Consider the following 22,457-nt stretch of genomic DNA (forward strand, 5'->3'; position numbering starts at 1 on the left):
TGCATTTAAAGTTTTATATTGTCATTTATAATTGCTGCAAATAAATGTTTTAATTGTTGAAGCTGAATTCTTAATTGGTTCTTCACAGCAGTAACCCAAGGTCAGTATGAGTCCTCATATTCTCAGAAACAATAGGGAGCAGATGCTGCTAAATCATGTAAACTTGCACTTAAGATGTGTTGTTCACAACACTATATACTGTAGGGGATGTAATAAAAGTTGTGCTGCAGAAATATGTGCTAATAAAATGTGCAAAGTACAAAATGGTGTTCGATAGGAGAAGGTATTAAAACTGTCAGCCTCCTGTGGGTGGGTGTGGGTTTTGCATCATATGACCAAAACCATTAGATTCCTGTGTTTTCATTCAATGCTCGCAGTATTTCCAGCCAGCTTCTTTTCCAACAGTATGTGGAGTTCCTAATGTGCTTGAATGTTTCTGTATGCTCATCAGGACCAACAGAAACACAGAGGGAGCTTATAAGATTTAGATCACGGCTCGAAAGGCTGCTGTTGTGCTGAGTTGGAATGAAATCGCAGTAAAGGAAACTGCTGTTCTTTAGCACACAGCTGGACCCATAACAGGGGTTATTTATTGTTGTCAGCTGACAAGCTCATAACTCCTGTTTTAGCGATTTAGCTTTATTTGTTAACATCAGTTCAAGGACTTGTGTATGGGTTGCAAGCAATCAATGTCCCCAGCAGTTTTTCATTAACACCAAGAAGAAAACATGAAAAATCAAGCTACTATACATTTTCACCCAGCATCAGTCATTATTGTCTACAACAGGGTTTTTACTTTTTCCTTAATAAAAAAAACGGATCAGTTTTAACACATTGTTGATGAAAACTAAACTCATATGAATACAAGAGTAAACAGAAGAGAAAGCACACACAAAAAGGAAATGATAATAGAAGCTTTACATGTTCTCCTGGTCTGATTTGCTTCTCATCGGAGCCTCGAACTTTGAAAGTAGTAGTTTCATGAAGCGGAAGCTTTCATTTCTCTCATGTAAAATCAAATTCATACCCCCTCATTTGATATTTAATAGTAAAATATAACAGATTATACATCAGCTGAAGTGCTGAAAACATGTTGGAGTAGCCCTATCGTTAAAAACTATTATCGTACTTTGATTCCACCTGCTGTTGCCTTAAAAACATACAAAACATCACTGATAGGAATCTGGAACCCCTGCATTTGGTTTAGCTGCTCATCTAAAAAAAAAAAAAAGTTGGTTACATGAAGGACAGAAGGGGCAACACATTATTTTGTATGAAAACGTTTTAGAAATGATAAAAATCTGTAGTTAATATTTTAGATAATACAGAATATCAAGATACCTGTGGAGTTCTTCTATAGAGCCACAAGCAACGCAGTTCATACTGTACAAAGTGCTCGTTTCATTATGAGGACATATGGTTTTCTTGAAGCTATAACTGCTTTTCTACATAATTATCTCTGCTATCATACTGCATCAATAATTTATACTACTTCTGCTCAATACTTTATATAAATGATATGCTTTGTCAGCATATAACATGTAGCACTATGATGCTGAGATGTGAGAGATGATAGAAATCTAGTTTTGTTGTGAATCCTTTGTTGGTTATCCATGCAATCCTTAAGCTGCCAATTCTGTGTGAAAATAAGCAAAGTTCGAAGTTCTTTATACATTTTAAACAGTTTTAATCTATCAGGTTTTCACCAATGCTGCTTCCTGTTTTTCATTCACTTTTTATAAATTTGTAAATTAAGACCACATGAAGCTGGATAAAGGTTTCTAATGTAAATTAGGATCTAATTCAACTGGTGGGCTTGTTTTTAAGAAGTGGGAGAAAAATCAAGCCTTAGTTCTTGGACAAGACCCAGAACTTATATTACAGGAATTCCCAGCAGTGGCCTCAGCTTTCAGATCTTAACACCACATGGAAAACACAGTGCATGACTGGATAGACATTTTCAAATATCTATCATCGATCTCTGTGTTTCTTCCTTTCTTTCTAAAGATTTGGCAATGAGAGATACTAACATGTAGCCTCAACATTTCAATGGCAGAATGAGTGTGTTTCTGGCAGTTCAGCTGAGACAGCACAGGGAAGAAAGACAAGTCTCTCCTGCTGTTTAGGAGTGTGGAAGACCATCCAATGAGGAATTGAAGGAAACCCCAGCTTGTATCTAAACTTGTTAAACACAGAAATGGTGTTAACATGCTTTGTTTCACTGCACAGCCCCCACCTGCACACACATACACACACCCCTCCTCCACTACTATATCCAAACACACCCCCTTTCAAAGTTGAGTAAACCTGCAGAGAAGCAAGTGGAGGGAGCTTGGCCCTGATTTCAGCGTGGTGGAGGAGCCAGGGGGCCCAGGGGACACTCAGGTTACCAACATCGAATCCTGCAGTATTAGCAGGGCACAGTGAAATAACAGCCTGCCATCTGGAACCTATGTTAAAGCCATCGTAGCCTTGCAGCGTTCAATCACACTGACCTCAATTAAGTGTTATTTGTTCAGTATTTTTATTCTCTTCTTCCTTTGCCTCCAGAACTTTCTGTTCCATGTTGTAACGGATGCCTTAATACACTGTGTCAGATCCTGAGTGATAGTGAGAGTTTAGGTTTTCTTACCAGGACCTCATTTCTGTATAAACTTTAAGCAATTCCAACTCAGAAGAGGTTTCAGAAGAGAGAACCTTGAGTGTGGGGGATAAAGCTCGTCTTTGTGCTGGAGAGATGCCGCATGGTTTGCAGGGTTAGAAGGGTCCAGAGAGACCATGTTGAGTCTTTCTTGACCCCACTTAAACAGGAGACAATGAGTGCTCTTGAGCAGGTTGTTCCTCTTATTGAACCTTGATGATGCACACTTTGTGAAACTACTTTTCTATCATTGGTTTGCTATGACAAAGCTTTTTAAGAACAGTTAACGTTCTCTAAATAACTCGTAAACGATGCATTATTGGGGGAGGTCTTCTTAATTGTTCCGATAATTCGGCCCCATTTAGATTAGTTTTTACACAGATTTTTTTTTGTAAATCTTGTTGTAGACTGGACTTGCGATGCAGTTCTTGAGTTTTAAACCTAGCTTGGGACTATTCTAAAGTTGGTCACTCCTCTGAAATGAAATGAACTAGGTACTCAAAATCTAAATTGGTCTCCATGGCTACATTACCCTCACAGTTATTGCACTTTCAAAAAAGTCAATTTTAATGATAGTTCATTGCCACTTAACAATGCACAAATTAGATATGGTCTGATTAGCAGCAATGCTTGGATTCCCTTCAAGTTTTGCTGAGGTTGGCAGCACTTAAAAAGACATGCCCACAGGAATGCTTCCATCCAGCTAATTATTTTAATAACGTTGATGCGATTAGAAACATTAGCTCTTAATCTGGGTCTATTATTGTGACGCTTTTTCCAATTTTAGAAAAGTGTATCTCAGTTAAACACTGTCATTGCAATGCTGTGTCATATTTATTGAAAAACAGACATTTAGAGATAGTTTGAGATCAGCAAAGTGAGAAAAAAAGAACTTGCTCAGGAGTTGTATTATTGTCATCTTTTTGTCTATTGTCTGCATTATTTTTACTGCAGGTACTTTGCAGCTCGTTAAGTTAAAACAAACATCACTTTCAATGACATAAATGACAGCTCTCACCAGACTAGCATGGGCTTTGCTCCTCATGGCTAATCAGCATAAGGAACACCAAACCTATGCTTAATCAATATATCATTGTGTGTCAACATTGCCAGTTCTGTTTCTCCATTGGCATTTTTCAACCTATATGTACTCATGGACTGCCTGCTCCACAAAAAGTGATCTTCACAAAAACGTCTGAACAGGCACTCAGTTAATTGTATCTCATTACAAAGCTAAGCTTACATACTTTTAGTGTCTCTGCATTAGCTACTTTGATAAACAAACCCCCCATTATCCCTCTGTTTCTGGGCCGTGGTGTCACATAATCCCCCCCCTGTGTGTCTGTATTTAAGTTCATGTGTGGAGCTGCTGTTCTTCACCTGACTTTTGCAACTTCTCCGAAACATCCTATCAGCACTTCTATTAATAATGTAATGAGTGTGGTGACAAAGGTGGCGGCGGAAGGACGGGGTGGCTTTGGGTGGGGCAGACGGACCGCAACAGAAGACACGACCACGACATGAGACCACTGCAGCAGAAGTTTCCATTTCAGAATCATTGCTTCTATTCATTAAATGCACCAACAGGTGAAAAACTGTTTTCATGTGTCTATAGTCCACAACTTACCTCTTTATGATATTTAACATGAATAGTTTATATTCTGCCTGGAAAGAAACGACTTCCATTAATTGAGAATAAAAAATAAAAATGTTTTAGCAGAACTACGGCTGACTGGTAATTGATCTCTTTTCTAAAATGTACATTAAATCCTGTCACAAATTATTATTTTCGTCTTTGAAACAACTTCCAACTTGTTAAATCATTCACTCATGAAAATTTAATTGTGGTTCCTGATGTATTTTTCGTGAGGAAAGATGAAGTTTGGCAGGAAGGGATAAAATGGCTCTCCTGGTGATTTAGGGATAAACCAGTTGTAACGTTGGTAAAGATTCTAGCCCAGACAACAACTGGTATTAAAACTCAATTTAGCATATCCCAGATATTTTTTATTTTAAATGTGTTAATTCCTGCACAACTTGTGGGTTTTAATTTTAGTAGTGTCTATCACCTCTGCCACAATCAGGGCACGTCAGCAAAGTGCTAAAAACATACGAGAGACACTCTGAACCTCTCGTCTTCATTCACCTTTTTTATGCGTGAGCAGCGGTATGAATTTTGTGTTGCTGTGCACTATCAGAATGTCACAGTGCTGGTTGCATGCCAAAGATAGCACGTAGATAAAAGCTGCACAACTGGCATTTTGAATCTGCTATTAGATATCTCCTGCTATCAGTGGCAGACATCAACAGGAGAGAGTGCTTTTAATGGCCGTGAAGACACATGTCAGAAGTCTTCCCAAACGGGTGATAAATAAAGCGAGTGTTGTGGGTAGCTTCTCAGCTTCTTCTCTTTTTAGGTGACATGTTAAAACATGTAAGTCAGGGGACACAAACCTAAATCATTTAAAAGGTTTTTTAGACTAAGCAATGATTCAGACTACCATGTAAACTTGCCTAACATCAGTTTAAAATTGTTCCAATAACTTAAATCAAATGAAAGATTTGAGTTTGCAGTTAGAATCAAGCAAACATGTCTTTTACTCTGAGGGTACCCCGTCTCCATTTTTGGTTAATAGATCTATTAAGCTGCGTGGCATGACTGGAGTGTGATTGCTGTGTGGAGCACAGGATGATGTGTTAATTCTGGGTAATTTATTACCCTGGGTGTCGCCTGGGCGAGGTGCCTCTGACAGATTCTGTCTCTCTGGGATCACCCCAGCGAGGCTTCCATGGGCATTACTTGCTTAGCAGTGACTCTTGCATGTGGTGCTCACATCCGCTGATGCAAGTCTGATGTAAAACCCTCAGTGTAGGAAAAACAACAGTCAGGATACACGTAGTGAGCATTAAGTCAGAGTGGCAGTGTTTGAAGGTAGAGAGCTAAAAGCACACCTGTGGAGAGGAAGAAGATGATCAAATTTAGACTCAGTGTTATAGGCACTTGCTGGGTCTTATATGGTTTTTATTTATGGAAGTATCCTTTTCTGTCTAGGCCAAGTTCTGATTAGATTAAGGATTCTGATTGTGGCCTAGAGCTGGTGATCAATCCTAATTTACTGGGGGAATTTAATTTATATATTGGAGGATACCGTGCCCTGCCCTGATGGATGAAAGGTCATTTCCCTCTTATGCATGAGCAATGAAAATGGGAAAAGAAAGGAAGACAGCAGAGATTTATGATTTCATTCTGTTGTGTAGTATACAGTAACGTCTCACATGGGGCTTCTATTTGGGAGTAAATGCTGCATTAAAAACTTGTAGCAGATGAGCCAAAAAAGAAAATGCAAAGCCGTTTGTATACAAGAGTTTCTGCAAGCCTCAGCGCTGTCTAATGTTTAGCCATTGGGATCAGATAGTGCAGACCTATGGTGCCTTAGGGGCTGAGGGATTGTGCAGGTCAACACAAGGCTGCCAAGATACCCGTCAGCCATTTCATGTCATAATCAGCTGGGGGCAAATCAGGCTCCGCCAACTCTCAATGCCCCAGGATAATCCTCTTTGCAATCTTGTCTGAATTGTAAAGGTGATAACATGGATTTCTGTCACTGAGATCAGAGAGGGGATGCATTTTATTTTTAATGTTATGTTGTGATGCTCTTAACTTTAAAATATCAGCACATGGTGTTTACAGCAGGCCACTGCAGCAGCCACGCCTTCTATAAACATTGCGTTTTTATAGCCGGGGCTGTCATCCGGCGGGTGATGAAGCTACGGAGTGATTAGCCACACCCAGGGGCTGCTGAGATGGGAGATGTGGGAGGTGTGTGGTTGTCAGAGCTTGCTGGAATGACTCAGTTGAGCACTTAGAGGAAGACCATTACCATGTAGGAATGCTTCTTCAAGTTTTGCTGTGTGTGCTGATTTTTTACTGTTGATATTGAACATCCGCTGGTTTTATTGTTTCAACATGGTTGTGTTTGCTGCTTGTTGTGCATCAGGTTATCACACAGTCCTCGCGTTTATATATCTTCTGGAGCCTGGAATGGTTGCTGATTCATTTTGCAAAGTGCAACCAAGATCTATATTATTGCTGCTATGAGGAAACCTAATTACCCCAGTTTATGTGATTGATTGACGCTTTTACTATGTACAGAGCTTCCCTCTGAACAGTGAGAAGCACTACTTTGATCAAGAAGGCAGGATTCAATTACGCTTTGTAAAAATGTGTTTGTCTACATACTGTATATCAATTGTATACCGTCCTTTATCTGTCACAACTGAGTTTATTTAACAATTGATCAGTCAATCAGACTGAAAAATGCTAATATCAATTAGCATTTTTCATACAAAACTGAATGCAGCACAATTAGAAGAATAGCACCTCCCATCATGTTGTTTGTACACATTCCAACACACCTTGACTTGATGGACAGCAGCCTGATCAATGCTATTCAATTTTTTTTATCCTGAGGTGGTGATTTGTGCCTGGAAGACTGCACTAATAACCTGTTTACAGTGCAGTTAGGTAATAAATGAAATATTTCTAAATGGCAGTAGTTAGCAGTGCCAGAGGCCGTGTGGTTAACCCCAGTGAACTGGTATCATTAGTTGCCTCTGAGGACAACCCTGCAGACTGCTACAGCAAAAGCTTTTGTTGACAACAACTTCCGGAGAAATTTTTTTTTGTTTTTTTTGGGACTGGTCTGTTGGAGTCAGCCCTTCACAGCAGGACTGAGAGAGAGCTGCCAGCTGCCAGCTGCCATGCAGATGGGTAAAATGGATCCATCTTGTTTCTGTTTATCCACAAGTAGGTGCTCCTGTCAGACTCAGAGCCTCCTTGTGAGGTGCTACGCTCAGTAAACATTTCATTTTGAAACTTCTTTCAGGGCTGCAGCCCCTATCTCAGCAGGGAAAGTGATTGCTACCGTTGGCCTTTTATGTTTACGTCACTGTCACTCAGGCTGAAAATGATAATTTCCTGCAAGGTCATTTGATGTCAGGCTTAATGCAGATTGCCTCCCTTTACACTGAGGATAAAAGACAGTCTTAAGTGGGTGTTAACGTTTTTTTTTTGTCCAGTGCGCAAGAGGTTCAAGTCTCTGATCTCTGCAGTGCACCTCCTTACTCTGGACCGACACAAGTTATTATGGGGAAATCTCCGGATCCCCATTGTGAGAGGATTGTAATTGGTATCCAGCAGTTCAAGAGCACTATCTTTCTTTGCAGGGAGTTCCTTCCCTCTAAACTACTCCTTAAGAGCAACATGGAGCACATTTTGTCACTACTTGGCTTTAACGTGGGAAAAAGCATGAATTCGATGATCAGATTACTATTGGATGGCTCTAATTACAACATTTTCAGGCCATGATTTTACATTGCATGTGACTGCTGTGTGTTGTGTACTTTGAATAGAGACATGAGCTGTAGCCGGTTCTTTCTGGACCACCGAAATGGAAGTGATTTACAGGGTTATTTGCATGTTGGACAGAAATGTGAACTCCAAACATAAATGATCACTGGAGGCAAATTTGAGATCAATTCAACTTCCATGGATTAACCAAATTCTGGCTTGACTCACTCTCAATGTACTTCTGGATTTCCTGCATGTTTGTTAAAGCTTTTATAGCTTTTCAATTTACTCCTTTGTTAAAAAAATATTGCAAGAGAATTACTGGGGTTTACACTTAACATGACTGTGTTGTGCTGCTAAAAATTATTCATGCACCATGTTTGGATCCAGTAAGTGGAGGATCATTAGTGTCATTACAGTGTGAACATCTGTGATTCATTCAGTAAATATTGTTTTCCCAGAACAGCAGACAATTAATGCCACTATTTGATAGCTTGGAAGTCATATGCATTTATTTGTGTACCAGTAGTACTATACAGGGTATTCAAGTTGCTAAAATGCTTGAGAAGGGAAAGAAAACAGCTTTCACCTTATTTTGCAGCATCATTTGAATGATTATTTGTGTGGTAAAAGAAAAAAGATAAGAGAAGACAAAGTATATAAAGTACAGTTAATAAAAGAAAAACAAAATGGTCTTTGCATGTCTCTGAAAAGAAGCATTACCTTTTTTCGGGTGAAAACCTGTAGCCTTGTTGGGATTAACTACAGGTTTTATCTTTTCCAGCTGCCATAAAGAAAGAATTAAAAAAAGAAATAAAATCCACTGGGACTAAATGGTGGAGTCAAGCAAGCTCATCTTCCAGTAAGTCAACATAAGTTAACCCTCGTATCAGCACCATAATTACAACAAAAAACAAAACAAAAAGGCCAGTTTGGGGTAGAAAGTTGATCCAGTAAAGTATCTCAATGTCAGTTTATTATTTTACAATATAAGGTATATAACAGATGTTTCTGTTGAACATTTCGAGACTGTGAGCACCATATACTACATCCATTCTTCTCTATTATATTACGCTGAACTTAGGTCCCTCGCAGTGAGAATATATGTTTTGTAATTCCAGTGAACCAGTCCTAAAGGCATGGAAACGGCACTTAAAATATTTTTGTGCACCGCATCATTTATTTGCAGCGTTTCAGTCGCATACAGTACACCCTCCTCAGGCTGTAGCTGCAAACCTCAAACATTTTCAACAGCGACTTTGACCGTTGCAAGTTTACATTAAGTTGATTATTTCTTAGCTGGTATTAGGTTCGGTTTCCCTGCAGGCCAAACTGTAAATCAAATTCCCGTCGAGCCTTTGCAGGATAATAAGCATTGGTTGCAAACTAATGAGAGAAAGGTCGTCACCAGAGTGAGGAGGTCCTCTTTTAAACCTGTTTGAGCTTTATTTTTTGTCTTGTTTTTTTTTTCTTAGGACAATGTGAACCTTATGAAAACAAATCAATTATTTGCATCAAGTCTGTTTAAGAAATGCAACCCTGGATCAATCTGTACGATCTCTGTTTAGCCAAGGTCAGCTGCTTTTATCACCGCAAAACATGAATAAATAGACTGCGTCTCTCTGTTGCTTACCAACCTGGTTTAAAAGCATTATTCCTCTGCCCTGCTCCTGCTGTCAGACTAAACCTTGAATTGCTTAGAGTGATTAGTAGCAGGGAGCGTGCTGCAGCAGTGGTCCCAGGCTACTTTTGTTTATGTTGAGGCTTTTACGCATTCGGTTTAATGCGCCGGTGGGGCTCGCTTTTGATCCCGGAAGGAGGCTGCTGAGATACCCCACCACCACCATGCAACCCCCCACCCCCCCCCCTCAAATTCAGATCGGCCTGGCAAGCCATTCAACCCCCCACCACATCAACCCAAGTCCTTTTTTCCCTCTATTGAAAACACACCTTTCTGTTAACTGAGAAAGCTTTTCTTTAGAGCCGAGGCATGTGAAAATCTTTCAGAAAAGAAGTAAGTGGTGCCTGTGTGGAGCGTTCCTTGCTATCAATGGACCATGGAGACAATGTTCTTGATATCTGCCCAAGTTTCCTCCAAGTTGCTCTTTAAGCTGCTTGAATGTGTAGATGTTTGTCTGCAGTGTTTGTTAGCTTACCATGGCTGTTTGTGATTGGGCGACACGCTGTGAATATCTTCAAGAAGATATACTATGTAGTGTTTTATGAGCTCTTATTTGAGTAAAAAAATCTAATCCCTCGTGATTAAATAGGTTGTTTCATAGACAAGTAACCAGTAATCAACTTTTGCACTCTGTGGGATTTAGCAGACATTGTCCATGTGTCTCACTGTGTCTGTTTTCTGTGTTGACTGAGAATGTTCGCATTTAGTTCTGGCTTCTGGATGGAAACAATCTTTAACATGTAAAGAGGAGCTGTAATGGAAAACAATGGTTTGTGCAGGAAGTGAAGGCCAGATTTATATGCAGCACCAGCACTGAATAGCAATTCTCAGCACACTGCTAATTGCTTGATGGATAGTGCAGAGCCATTTGCATTTATATTGTACCACAAATGCCTCTTGCCTATTTAGATCTCATATTTAACTCCTGACACGGAGGCAATGGTCACAACTGCCCCGAAAAAGTCCTCAACAAGTTTTTTACTGTGGGCCTCAACTGTTCACACTGCAGGTGGTGTTTTTTATGGGTTGGTTTGACAGATATGATCTAATTTTCAGAAAATTTGTCTTCATTAGTAGTAGTTGTTTTTTGTCCAGATATAATTGTATTCATTAGGAGAAAAACTTAACAAAATATGGCGGCAAAATTGACTTTCTTTGCAAGGCTATGCGTTGAAAGCTTGCATCATAAAATAAATGGTTTTAGGATGTTCTTCTGAAAAAGAAGGAGTTTGGAGATGTCACCTTTGACTTTAGTCAAAATTAAAAAAAAAAGAAAAGAAAGTAATGATGAAGGGTTTTGATTGATAAAATGTTTTTGCAGCACTTAGTGCTACATTTAAGGTTTGGCTCTCCTTAGTAATTTGTTTAAGTGCTTGATAGAAAGAATCTGTAGTGACAAATGTGATTATGTATTGATCCTAAATTGTCTTAAAAGTGAAAACCATGTATTTAAAGTAACCAGATCTTTATCAATCACTGCCAAACCATGCTTGACCAATCTGTTGTTGCTTTTAGACATGGGTTAGGGTTCATGTGTCGCTGTCATTGTTTGTGCTTTTCCGTTACAGAAAATTTCACCATTTTGAACTCAGTTACATTTACGTAACTAATTTAGCTTCCAAACAGCTCCAGAGATGAATCTGACAGATAACACTGTTGAATATAACCTTACTATCCAACCTAATGGTTTAACTTGCGATTCTTTTCACTGTATTTCAGCTAAACGAATGGGAGCAAAGTGTTTGAACTGTTGCTCAAGCTTCAGCTTTCTGTCTGACTACATGTTGATGTTTTCGACTGTTCCCATCCACTGCTGTCTTGTTGAACGCAGTACAGCTGGCTCCTTGGTTTTATAAGAATTTTTATGGCAACGAGTCACAAAAAAGAGTATCTCTAAAAAGGACTTTTAAGAGGTTCTCTTTGTGGTTGGACCTCCTGCTGACAAGCAGTTGTGTGAATGGAGATGGTGTCCTCAGGTGAAGTAAAAGATCTTTTCTGGACTTGATAACAGCTATGCTGCAACTGTGATGCAACACTGTCTGTTCATTAGGCTTAAACATGTAGGGAAGCGGTATCCTCAGCAGCCTCTGTCCATTCGCCTGCATGTGCTTGACATGAAAATAGGAATTATTATGATGTGACGTGCTCTTGTGAGAAATACAGTGATTCTTGTCGGAGTTTAGTTATTTGTCTCACTTGAAATACCATCCAATGTTGCACAAATAGTGCACACACAGCAACCTGGTGTCTTACTGAAGCCACGACAGAGACTCATGGAGAAGTGAGCGTTCGTCTGAATGACTGTATGTTGTTGCTTTTAGCGGATTATTAAAACAATTAAAGCCGTGGGAAATTTTTCACTGCTGTTGCAAAAGCTTTGTCTTCTGTTTATGGAGCTAAAATATTTTTGTATATTTGATCATAGGTCTTTAAATGTAACCATGACATGTATAGATTATGAATCTGCCCAACTTAAGATGTTCTTAAGAACAATTTGAATGTTTGCCTTTTCTTTATCAACTACATTTTCACCTTCCCGAACTGCCGGTTAAAACTATTGATTTTCACCTTCCTTTAGTCTTTCTTTTATCTGATTTGACACAACATTCACAACATGTATGAGCTGATTTTGATCTCGCATTCCCTGTAGAAAACTAGGAATTCGGGAAAGGTAAGATGATCTTGATCTGCCTCAGGTGACCCGTTATTCGAAATGTTTGACTGCAGTCACTTCCTCCACATATGCATTTCATCAGTGATTTTATGCATCACTGTATCTGATGACTTCCATTGTTCAACACTCACTGCAACACTTTCTTTGTGGAGGCCCATTACAGCGGTGCTCACAGCTGCTATACATTTGCTTTACACCCACAGACAAACCTGACTCTACCCTGGTGTAGATAATGAAGTTAAAAAAAGGTGGCGTCTGCACTTGCTTTGAAGAGGAAAATAGACCATCCATCATTTCTTTTGTCCATCCGGAGAGACCTCAATTGATTTTGGATCATTTGAAAGATAAGCAGTTAGTTTCCTGTTTGGCACTGCTAAAGCTCGACAGATATGGCTTTGGGAGAACTTTGGGAGAACTTTGGGAGAACTTTGGGAGAACTTTGGGAGAACTTTGGGAGAACTTTGGTCTTTGTAAATAACTTTTTCCACTCGAGTCTCACAGTCTCCTTATTCTTATCTGGAGTTAATGACACTTTGAAAATAGCCGTTTTGTTTAGTAGTACCTCTGTTTCTCAGTAGGTGTTTTCAACATCTTGGCTTTGTTGTCATTACATACGAGTACATTAAAATATTACAATATTGGTTCAGTTTTATAGCACACGTAATGGATGTGAGTCCAGGATAGAGCGTTTTTTGAATCCCATATCATCTGTCATTGAGCATGGTATGCTGCTTCTTTGAAAAACTTTGCTGGGTTTCCCATGGTCCCAAAAGTACACTTCTTGCCGAGGAGCTGATTAATAATGAGGAGAAAAGGTTTGTGCCGAAGAGCCATGGCCAAAGCACTGAGTCCAGCTCTTTAGAAATAAAAACAATGCACTTTACAGAACATTCTTCAAACTTTACAAAGCTGCTTGTTGTCTGCGCTCTCACATTTGCATAGCATCATGGATCTTGAATTAAAGGTAAAAAATTAGCAACTCATACAAGCTGCATTTGAAATCTTGGGAGCAGCTGAAGTGCTCTTGTGGCTGCAGAGTGGGGGCATATCCCCCCTCCTCCCCCTCCACCCCATGTGGCCTCAAGTCATTAATCACCAGGATCTTTTCAGCTGTCAATACATACAAAAAGAGACCCCCTAACCCAACAATGATGTTTCAAAGAAAGCGTTTTTCTTTTTTTTTTCAGAGCGGGGGCAAATATAGTTCATGAAAGATTATTGTTTACTGTTCTGTCCGGCACAAATCTCATACAGTATTCATAAAGAGCTTATCTTGTGGAAAAATCCTTGTCTGAACAACACAGCATATTGCCAGTAAAAACTCTCAGATTTGCCTGGATTAGTTTTTATCTCTTTTTCAAAGAGCTGTGTTCTTTTATCCAGTGAATTACTTCCCATTTTTGCTTATGGGGGCAAACTTGTAAAGAAGCAGAAACCTGTGGCGTGCATGGTAAGATTTTAATCTCGCATTACGAAATTACTGATATTTTAAGGCACTGTGTAAAAAAAGAAGCAGGGGGATATTTTGAATTCCTTTGGTTGTGCTTGATATTGACTAGCTGAGCTTCAAAATAAACAATGAGCAGACTTTTAATACAGTTTACTTGCACATTGACATTTGTTAATCCGACTCAGTGCCTTAAAACACGTGCTTAATTCAAATGAGCTGCTTGCAAGGCATCATCTGTTACCTACTGTGCAATTATCCATTGATTTTCCCAATGTTTACCTGACACAGCAAATCTATTTTTTTCTATATTCACTTCAATATTTTGTCCTTGAAGGGCGAGAAAGAAACGTGGTGCATAGCTGAATGCTAAGAGTCCCCCTCCTTATTGATCTCATCCTCTGCGAGCTGTTTGGCAGTTGTGGTTTTACGATGCAAATTTTAATCACCTCTGCTGGTTCAGAGTGGGCCGAGATGTGTTTGGCACCTCAGCTTTCAGCCAGTGATGATTTGTATCTTATAAACAACACAATTCACGGAAGGACACCTGTCACTTTTACACAGGCTGGACACCCAGCTTTTCTGTACAGCACATAAAATAGAATATTTGTGGGTGACTGCTACCATAAACTTTATAGGTGCAAGATTTGTTGTGCCATATTTTATTAGATCTAATCCTGGTGATCCCTTGTGCTCTCGCTGTGTGCTGAGCCACGCATACACTGGAAGTGAACAAGTATTTGCATTTTATGTTTCTGCTGTGGCTAAGTTTGTGTGCCTCATTGGGTTGTGTGGGGGAAGATTGCAAACTTATAGAGAACATTTTTACCTTTTTCATTTATCTTTTAACATAAACAAGACTGTGGTTGCAAGTAATATGTGTTTGTTTTCCTGCATTAAGTATCCTCGTCTTTTTTTGTGTTTCCCTTCTACAGAAACACTCAAACTGAACAGGAATCGTGATCCACATTTGATTCTGAAAGTAGCGTGGAGGCAGCCATGGAAGTAAAAGAACGCAGACCCTACCGCTCACTCACTGCCCGGCAGGACACAGAGCGCCGTTACACCAGCTCATCAGCAGACAGTGAAGATGGCAAACCCAACCCGAAGTCCTACAGCTCCAGTGAAACCCTCAAAGCCTTCGACCATGACTCCAGGATGGGATACGGGAGCCGTGTCAAGGAAATGGTTCACCACGAGGTGGACGAGTTCAACAGACAAGGTTAGACCAGCAGAAGAGAGAGACCATGCTACTTTGTCAATTTCATGTTAGTATCATTTATATTTACAGGTTAACCTATGAGTACATCTGCAGAAGCTGGTTATCAGTTAACAGACTAGTTACAACCTGTTTTTTTTTCTATGCATCACTGCTTTTAATGAGGACTCAGAGAAAAGGACCCAGATTATTGACTCAGGTGCTCAGTTTTTGTATATTTACCGTGACGGTGTTATTAACAGCATGACACACTTTTACCTTATTGTTCAAACTTTTGATTTAGCATAGAAGTTCAAACCAAACGTTATGGAACAGTCAAAATACTGTTAGATCCAACCAAAGCATCAGAATAGAATTTGGTCTGTTTGAATGTTGTAACTTTAATTATCCTGGTGGAGGATGTGTGACAGAAAAAAGTGGGATGAAACTGTCATTGTAAGAGAGAGTAAAGCTGTGTATTTGAAGTTTAAACACGTCCATTTATATTCCAAATGAAAGACAAACTGTGTAAACAATACAAAGCATTAACTGCATTTACTTTAAATCCCCTGTGGCATGAATTTCAAAATACTCAGTTTTGCCAACTCCTTTTAGTGTAAATAAGACAAATTCACGACAAGAGGACCTCGGGATGACTGCTGTGAAAGCAACTGTGAAGATGAAATAATACCCAAATGTTAAACTGACCTAAAGGCTTTAAATAGGGAGGAAGATCAGTGTTTCCACTCCCAACTTCCCCGGGCCACATGTAGACACTGAACCCCACATTGCTTCCATCAGTGTGTGAATGTGTAGCCTGTAAGATAAACTGTTTAAACTAAGACGTGCCATATGAGGGTGTGAGTGAATGGGTGAATGTGGCATGTAGTGTGAAAGCTCTCTGAGTGGTCAGATAGACCATAAATGCACCATAAATCCTAAATGTATAAATAGTAAATGTATCTGAATTTCAATTTAGGTCCATAACCACTGAGTAAAACTGTTCTTCTTAAATGACAACCAGGCAATTTAAGTTCAAGATATCGCTGTCATTTTCCTCTGTAATGAAAACAGTTCATTAGGTTAAGCATTGCAATTAGTTGTAGTTTTAATTACCAGTGTTCTGTATTTATTGGCTTGATGTAGGAGCAGACTTTTCCCTTCGAGACCTCGGCTTTGCAGAAGCCCTCCCATCACACGTTGCCACGTACAGAACTGACATTGGGCTGCCGCACCGCGACTACTCCGTTAGTGTGGGCTCCGACGCAGACACGGAGACAGACGGCATGATGTCGCCGGAGCATGCGGTCAGATTATGGGGGCGCAGCAACACCAAGTCGGGCCGCAGCTCGTGCCTCTCCAGCAGAGCCAACTCCAATCTAACTCTCACTGACACTGAGCATGAAAACACAGAAAACGGTAGGACACTGTTCTCTTTCACTTTCATCTCTTTGTCCTTGTCAGGCAGCTGATTTCTTACTGCGTGAGGATTTATTTCTAGAATTACAACTGAGCAAATGTGTGTTTATTTTTTTAAGCATGATTCTTTACACACATACAGGATGACTTGTCAGGTCTTTAAAGCAGCAAAAACACACTGGGCGGATTAAAAACCAGTATGATCACACTGAAATTAATTGTTTTTTTGACAGTTCTTAGCTGGAATCCATAAGATCAAAAGATGAGCTGTGTCCTCTTTATTTGTATAATTGAACTACTTTGCAGCAAAACCAGAAATTTGGCGTAGCCTTCCAGATAGTTTTATTCTTGTTTTGCGTGTTGACCTTTGTGAATCCCTACATATTTGTAGACTTTGACAGAAAGGGGTCAAGCAGGTCCCTTTTGGTGACTTTGGTATCCCTATTTGGGAAACCCAAACCCAAATGCCCCCAAAGGCATGAAGGACTTTTGTGTTTGACCAGATGGTCACTAAACCTGAAAAAAAGAAGATGCCGGAGCACGACAGCAGATCTGCAAAAGATACCATTTAAACTGCTGCTAACTTTTTCTACTCAGAAGAAGCAACGTTGTAATTTAATTGTAGGAAAACTCTGTTTCATCTTGCTGTTTATTGGAGAGTCTGTATAGTGTATGCAGTAGGGAAAAAAGGCTTGAGCACTAAATTCACTGCTGTCTTGAGTCAGTATTACATGTACAGGTTTCTTTTTCACTCTTAACCTTGTTTGAGTCTGTAATGTGTACCACTCTCAGCATTTGTTTACCCCTGTTTCTGCTTGACTTGATTATCTAAATCATTTTTGACATATAGGTCCTGTGGGCTGAAAATTGAAGATCTGTTTTGCCCGATGAGAAGTTAAATACTCACTTAAATCATGAATATTATATGGCAGATTTGTGATATTGTTCCCAGGGTATTTCACAGATAGAGAATCTCATCAAGGGCAGAGGAGAAAAAATTCTAATTACTCTGCACAGCCTTCCAGAGAACCATTTGAACAGTTTTGTATTTCAAAGTGCGTCACCTTATGTATTAGCTGCTTATTATAACTGACAGAAATGACTGTTGCAAGTGGAATCCATTTGGACGAATGAGTCAGGAAAAGAGCATGTCATCCCTCTGCTTGATCATCTGAGATGCCGGGGGACTCAAATTTGGCTGTACAGTACATAATTAAAGAGAATCTCCTTGGATGGCTGTTCAGGGGTTGGAATGCTGGAATGTATTCAGAGCACCCGTAGCTGCTGCATCATGCATCTGTGAGACCCAATTGAGATTCTAAGTAGCCTTTTATTCCACTCACCCAAGCAGAAAGAGCACTTGTATTCAGCATTTAATTCAGTAATGCCAGATAACATACAATTTATATATGGCAAGTTAATTAAAATCCACCGAGCAGACTTGCTTGTGTGTGCCTTAATCTATTTAAATCAACAAACCATTTACTCTGCTTTAATGTATTCCGGCCGCTGGGCAGTTCCCCCCTCTTAACATGTGACTTTCTTGACCCTGGTTTTAATGCATGCAAATAAGCGACAGTAATTTTAGAACGATTTTCTCGATGCTTTGATTCCAAGCAATCACTTCTGTTGTGTGAACAAACCACTTGCTAATTATCATGTTCCATACAAAGACTCATTCCATTTGTGATTTGATAATATTAGCCTTTACCCTGACAGACATCGTACCATAATGAAGATCTGCTGTAAACAGTTATTGAACAAATGCATGTCATTTGAATTATTTGTATTTCATACCTAGTCTATCATAAGTAGTTATTAACAGCAAAGGTATCTTATGTCTGTGGACATACAGTGCATATGCATGCTCATGAGACGGATTGTGCATTTATGCTGTATCTACACTTATCTGTGTGTATCCTACCCATGCTGCCTCTGGTCCCTAGGGAGCCCCTTGAGGACACTTCCAGCAGCCAGCGACTGCTGAGTCATTGTACATCTTACTGAGCCTCAAAAGCAAAAAGAAAAGCCAACTGCTGCGTTTGAAAGAGGGTTGCTTTTCTTGGTTTTTACCCAATAACAGCTTATCCAGATGTGTGCTCTAATCTCAACGTTACAGCGAGGCTATTACATTTTTTGTAACCATGAGAACCGGCAGAGACGATAACCACAAAGTCTGTCGGCAGATTGTTATTCATGTTTTCCATAACCTGTGGAGAAAAATAATGCAGCTAAGACCTATACAGTTCAGAAAACTGTTTGTATGACTGACATTGGCATTTTTCTAGGGCCATGATGTAATTACTTCCAGTGGGTGGTTAGTTGTTTACTGATTTTTTTTTACCTTTCCTCTATTTTCCTGAGAGATCTGTCCTGCATGACCTGAGGAGATGTATATAGAATAGAAGAATAGAGAAGAATAGCATTTATTATCATTGCACAACCAGTATACAATTAGATTTGGAAAGCTTCCCCAGCTTTCCGTATAGTCTCCATTGGCTCGGTGTGAGATCAGCGTGTGGTTACAAACAGAAAGCCAACATTGCAGAATTAGCTAAGTTACTACAACGTCGCTGGTTAGAGTGAAGTGTTCCATGATGCTGTCCCTCCCTAACAATGCTGCATCACTCATAACCGTGTGAAAATGGGTTCCTTAAAAACCTCCCAAGTAGTCTTGCAGCTGCTTTTTAATATCCAGCAGAAAACTACAAACTAGTTGTGCTTCTGTTGAAGTAAATATTAAATTTTTAATAAGTGTTTATCCCCGAGTACATGTAGCTACATTTATAAAGACAAAGGTGACCAAAAGTTTGATATATGGTACGAAAACTGCCAGTAACTCAAAACTAGCAGCCCTGCTGGTGGACATCATGTGTCACACCAGATTGCTTTCTTGCTTGAGCTTGTGTGTACTTACTGAGCAGGTTGCCAAGTGTTGAGTGGCAGCTCCGTGTATGCTTTAAAAGACTCTGTAAACTCTCCAGTCTGATTCGGAAGCCTCACAAGCATCCGAGGGAATTACGGAGCGACTCGTGGCATATTCTTGTTTTGGTGCAGGTTAAATCTCTGGCTACTACGCTTCAGAGGAAATGAGGAGAGAATTTGTGTTAATATAAAGAATATTTCAATGAAATAGACTGGACACAAGAAGAATCTGTTTTGGTTATCCTGGAAAAATATTCCGTTTTTCCTTCTCTTGCCCGTAACCATGTCTTTATTACACCAACTCTTAAATTTAAAGCACCAGCCAAGGCTTTAGGCTGATAATCAAGTTCCTGAGCCTGCTTCTGTTTCTTGTTCTGCATGATGTAACTCAAGTCATCAATCAGCATTTTTACTTTCTCAGCACATGGCGGCTAATGTGCTGATGTGATCATGTGTTAAACTGGGGTAAGAGCAATATTTATTAATGATGAGTTGGCAAACAAAGTGTTGCTTTCCTGTGGATTTACAATGTTTCTGCATTCCTATGCTGATCATTTTCTTTCTATTTACACTTAAAAAGGACTTTTCTGCCTGCTTACATATTACACAAATCCATAGATTACAAATAAATTACAACTAGTGTAGAAAATAATCTCAAAAGAAATTAATTTACAATTTGCAAAGACCACTGCTTCAGCTTTTATACGTGAGTTACCCCACTAATACCAGTAGATGATACTATTACTACCACTGATAATGATGATAATAATAATGATGCAAAATCATGTCAGAATGAGGACTGCTGTGGTTTGTTATCTGAGAACAAGCTCTTCATTTCTCTAGATGATATGCATCATGATCACAGTCGTGCAGGGTTAAACAGCTTATGGTACTTGGTCTACCACATGCAGCCCACACCATCATCTCTGTCAGTAGACACATGCTGCGGATGGACAAAGTTCTGACAAAGGTCTGATTTCGGTACAGATGTGCAGGGACCCTGCATGAATCAAAAATAATTTCATTCTTTATTCATAACACTATAAATACACTTCGGAGTTGTAGCAGCAATTTACATGAATCCCAAAAACACACTTATATCACTGAAGCATACCGTGAGTTAAAGATGTATTGTATACACAAAATCACTATTCTTAGTATAATTAATAAACTTTATAGTATAATGTGTTGACAAACCCCTATTATTGAGCTGAACATCCATGTATCTGCAGCCCCCTGCCTGTTAAAGCTGGTGTTAATCTTTACAACATTTAGGATTGCTCACATGCACGCTTCTCCCAAAGTGCAGCGACTCACATCGGGTAATGACAGCATCCACTCCTACGTACTTAGGAGAGGCTGAGATGGGGAGTATTCACTTGGTGGCAATCTGCTGCTTCACCAATACTGATCACTAACTCCTACACACGGCCCTTTAATGAGTTATGAGACAAAGGATAAAACAAGGATTCCTGCCTTAAAGCAATACTATGTAACATTTCTACCTTAAAATAACAGCTTGAAAAAAATTGTGCGGCTAGAATGAGTTGTAATATTACGTTTGGCCTGTCTCCTATGCCCTTCGGGGGTCTGAGTTGGAAAAACTGCGCTATGTAACTTTGCTGGACCGGCCCGGGAGCTGAGTACTTCGACTTGCTTTCTGGCACACCTACCGCAAAAACAAATGGACCCCTCTCACGCTCCCAGGTACATTTGATTACTCTTACCTTCTCGGTCGACATAGCTTGCACCTTCTGACTCCTCGCCGGTTCGTCAACAAACGTGAAACGTGAAAGCGAAAGGGTGTTGTATTTACGACAGTGTAACCGTACATTACCTCCAAGCCTGTAGGGGAAGCTCCATAATGGGCTTTTTGAGAAGTTACATAGTATTGCTTTAAGTTTAAAGCCCACAGTAACAGTGATTTATTCCCTTGCTACCTCTACCAGGTGTTTTTTGGAGGTTATAAGATTCTAGTGAAACTTTGAACTGTTGAAAGAATGAGGTTAAGGGCTCCAGGGTGGTTTTCTGTTACTGAACCTTTGAATATGGTGCGACTGTCTATGAGAGACAGGTGCTCCTTGTAAAAAGTGTCACACCACCCAAAAAACTGAGGACCTTTGAAAAGCAAATCGTATGTAGATTTGAACTGAAGTGGGAAGTACATCAATTGTCACTTGTCCAAGTATTGAAAGAACCTTTGTTCAGTTTTTATTATTCTTTGTCCAGGCCACATTTCCTGCACGCAAAAACACGTGTGTTTAGTGTATTTATCATAAGGACTCCAGTCTTAGGACAGGTCCACTTTCTTTGGTTTCTTTGTTAGATTTTTGTTTTCATCTTCTGATCTGACCCAGATTAGATAAATCGAAATTGACAATAGTTATAGAAAGAATAACATGTCTTAACAAACGTTGTCCAGTATGACTTATGCAATTAAATGTCTCTTATATCTTTAATCATTTTTCAGCAAACCACTAAGCAGGAGATGAAAGAACACTCATTAAAAATGGGTGCTTTGCATAAAAATAATTACAGAACAAGCAGCAATGTTACACTTTGATAATACTGCTGATGACCACGCCCTCCTGAGTACTTCTCTTTGATACACACATCACATTTAAGGTGAAATGATTCTCTGCAGTTCCACACAATACCAGGAGCCTGTGGGGAAGAAGCAACATCAGACTTCCAAGTAGACATGTTTCTCTGTGTTCCAGCGCTGGATTCAGTCAGGCTTGTTTTAGCAGCGTGATAGGAGCACTGAAGCAGGCTTTCTTATTGTAACCTTGGAAAGAAAGGTAGCATAATTGCAATGGAACAACACATATAGTCATGCATTTCTTCTATTTTTGTGTTATTAAAGAGTAATGTGATCAAGATTCCTAGATTTGAAAAAATAAATAAAACCGACAGTAAAACAGCAGTAATAATATTGTTTTTTATTCTAAAAAGTAATACAACTTAACTTTCTTGTTTTACTAGTTTTTATTTTATCTATTTAATTAGTTCTCTCTCTACAGTAATGTTTGTTTTCATTGCAAAACTATTTAACATGAGGGTCTTATTAAAGTGAGCATGAATTCACAGAGCATGGACTGTAACTGTGTTAGTGCTGCATA

General features: G+C 39.5%; 1 protein-coding gene across 13 annotated transcripts in view; it reads left to right on the plus strand.

The window, feature by feature from the left end:
* The window catches only part of tenm4 (teneurin transmembrane protein 4), a 141,049-nt gene that overhangs the window by 16,662 nt on the left and 101,930 nt on the right, over nt 1–22,457 (plus strand). For all 13 annotated transcript variants that reach the window (XM_075472874.1, XM_075472875.1, XM_075472877.1 and 10 more), the window contains exons 2-3: nt 14,729–15,015; nt 16,138–16,410. In XM_075472874.1, coding sequence (XP_075328989.1) covers nt 14,793–15,015; nt 16,138–16,410 — 496 coding nt within the window. In that variant the 5' untranslated portion in view covers nt 14,729–14,792. The remainder of the gene's footprint in view (nt 1–14,728; nt 15,016–16,137; nt 16,411–22,457) is intronic.

This window comes from Odontesthes bonariensis, chromosome 9 (assembly GCF_027942865.1).
Source record: "Odontesthes bonariensis isolate fOdoBon6 chromosome 9, fOdoBon6.hap1, whole genome shotgun sequence".
NCBI lineage: Eukaryota > Metazoa > Chordata > Actinopteri > Atheriniformes > Atherinopsidae > Odontesthes > Odontesthes bonariensis.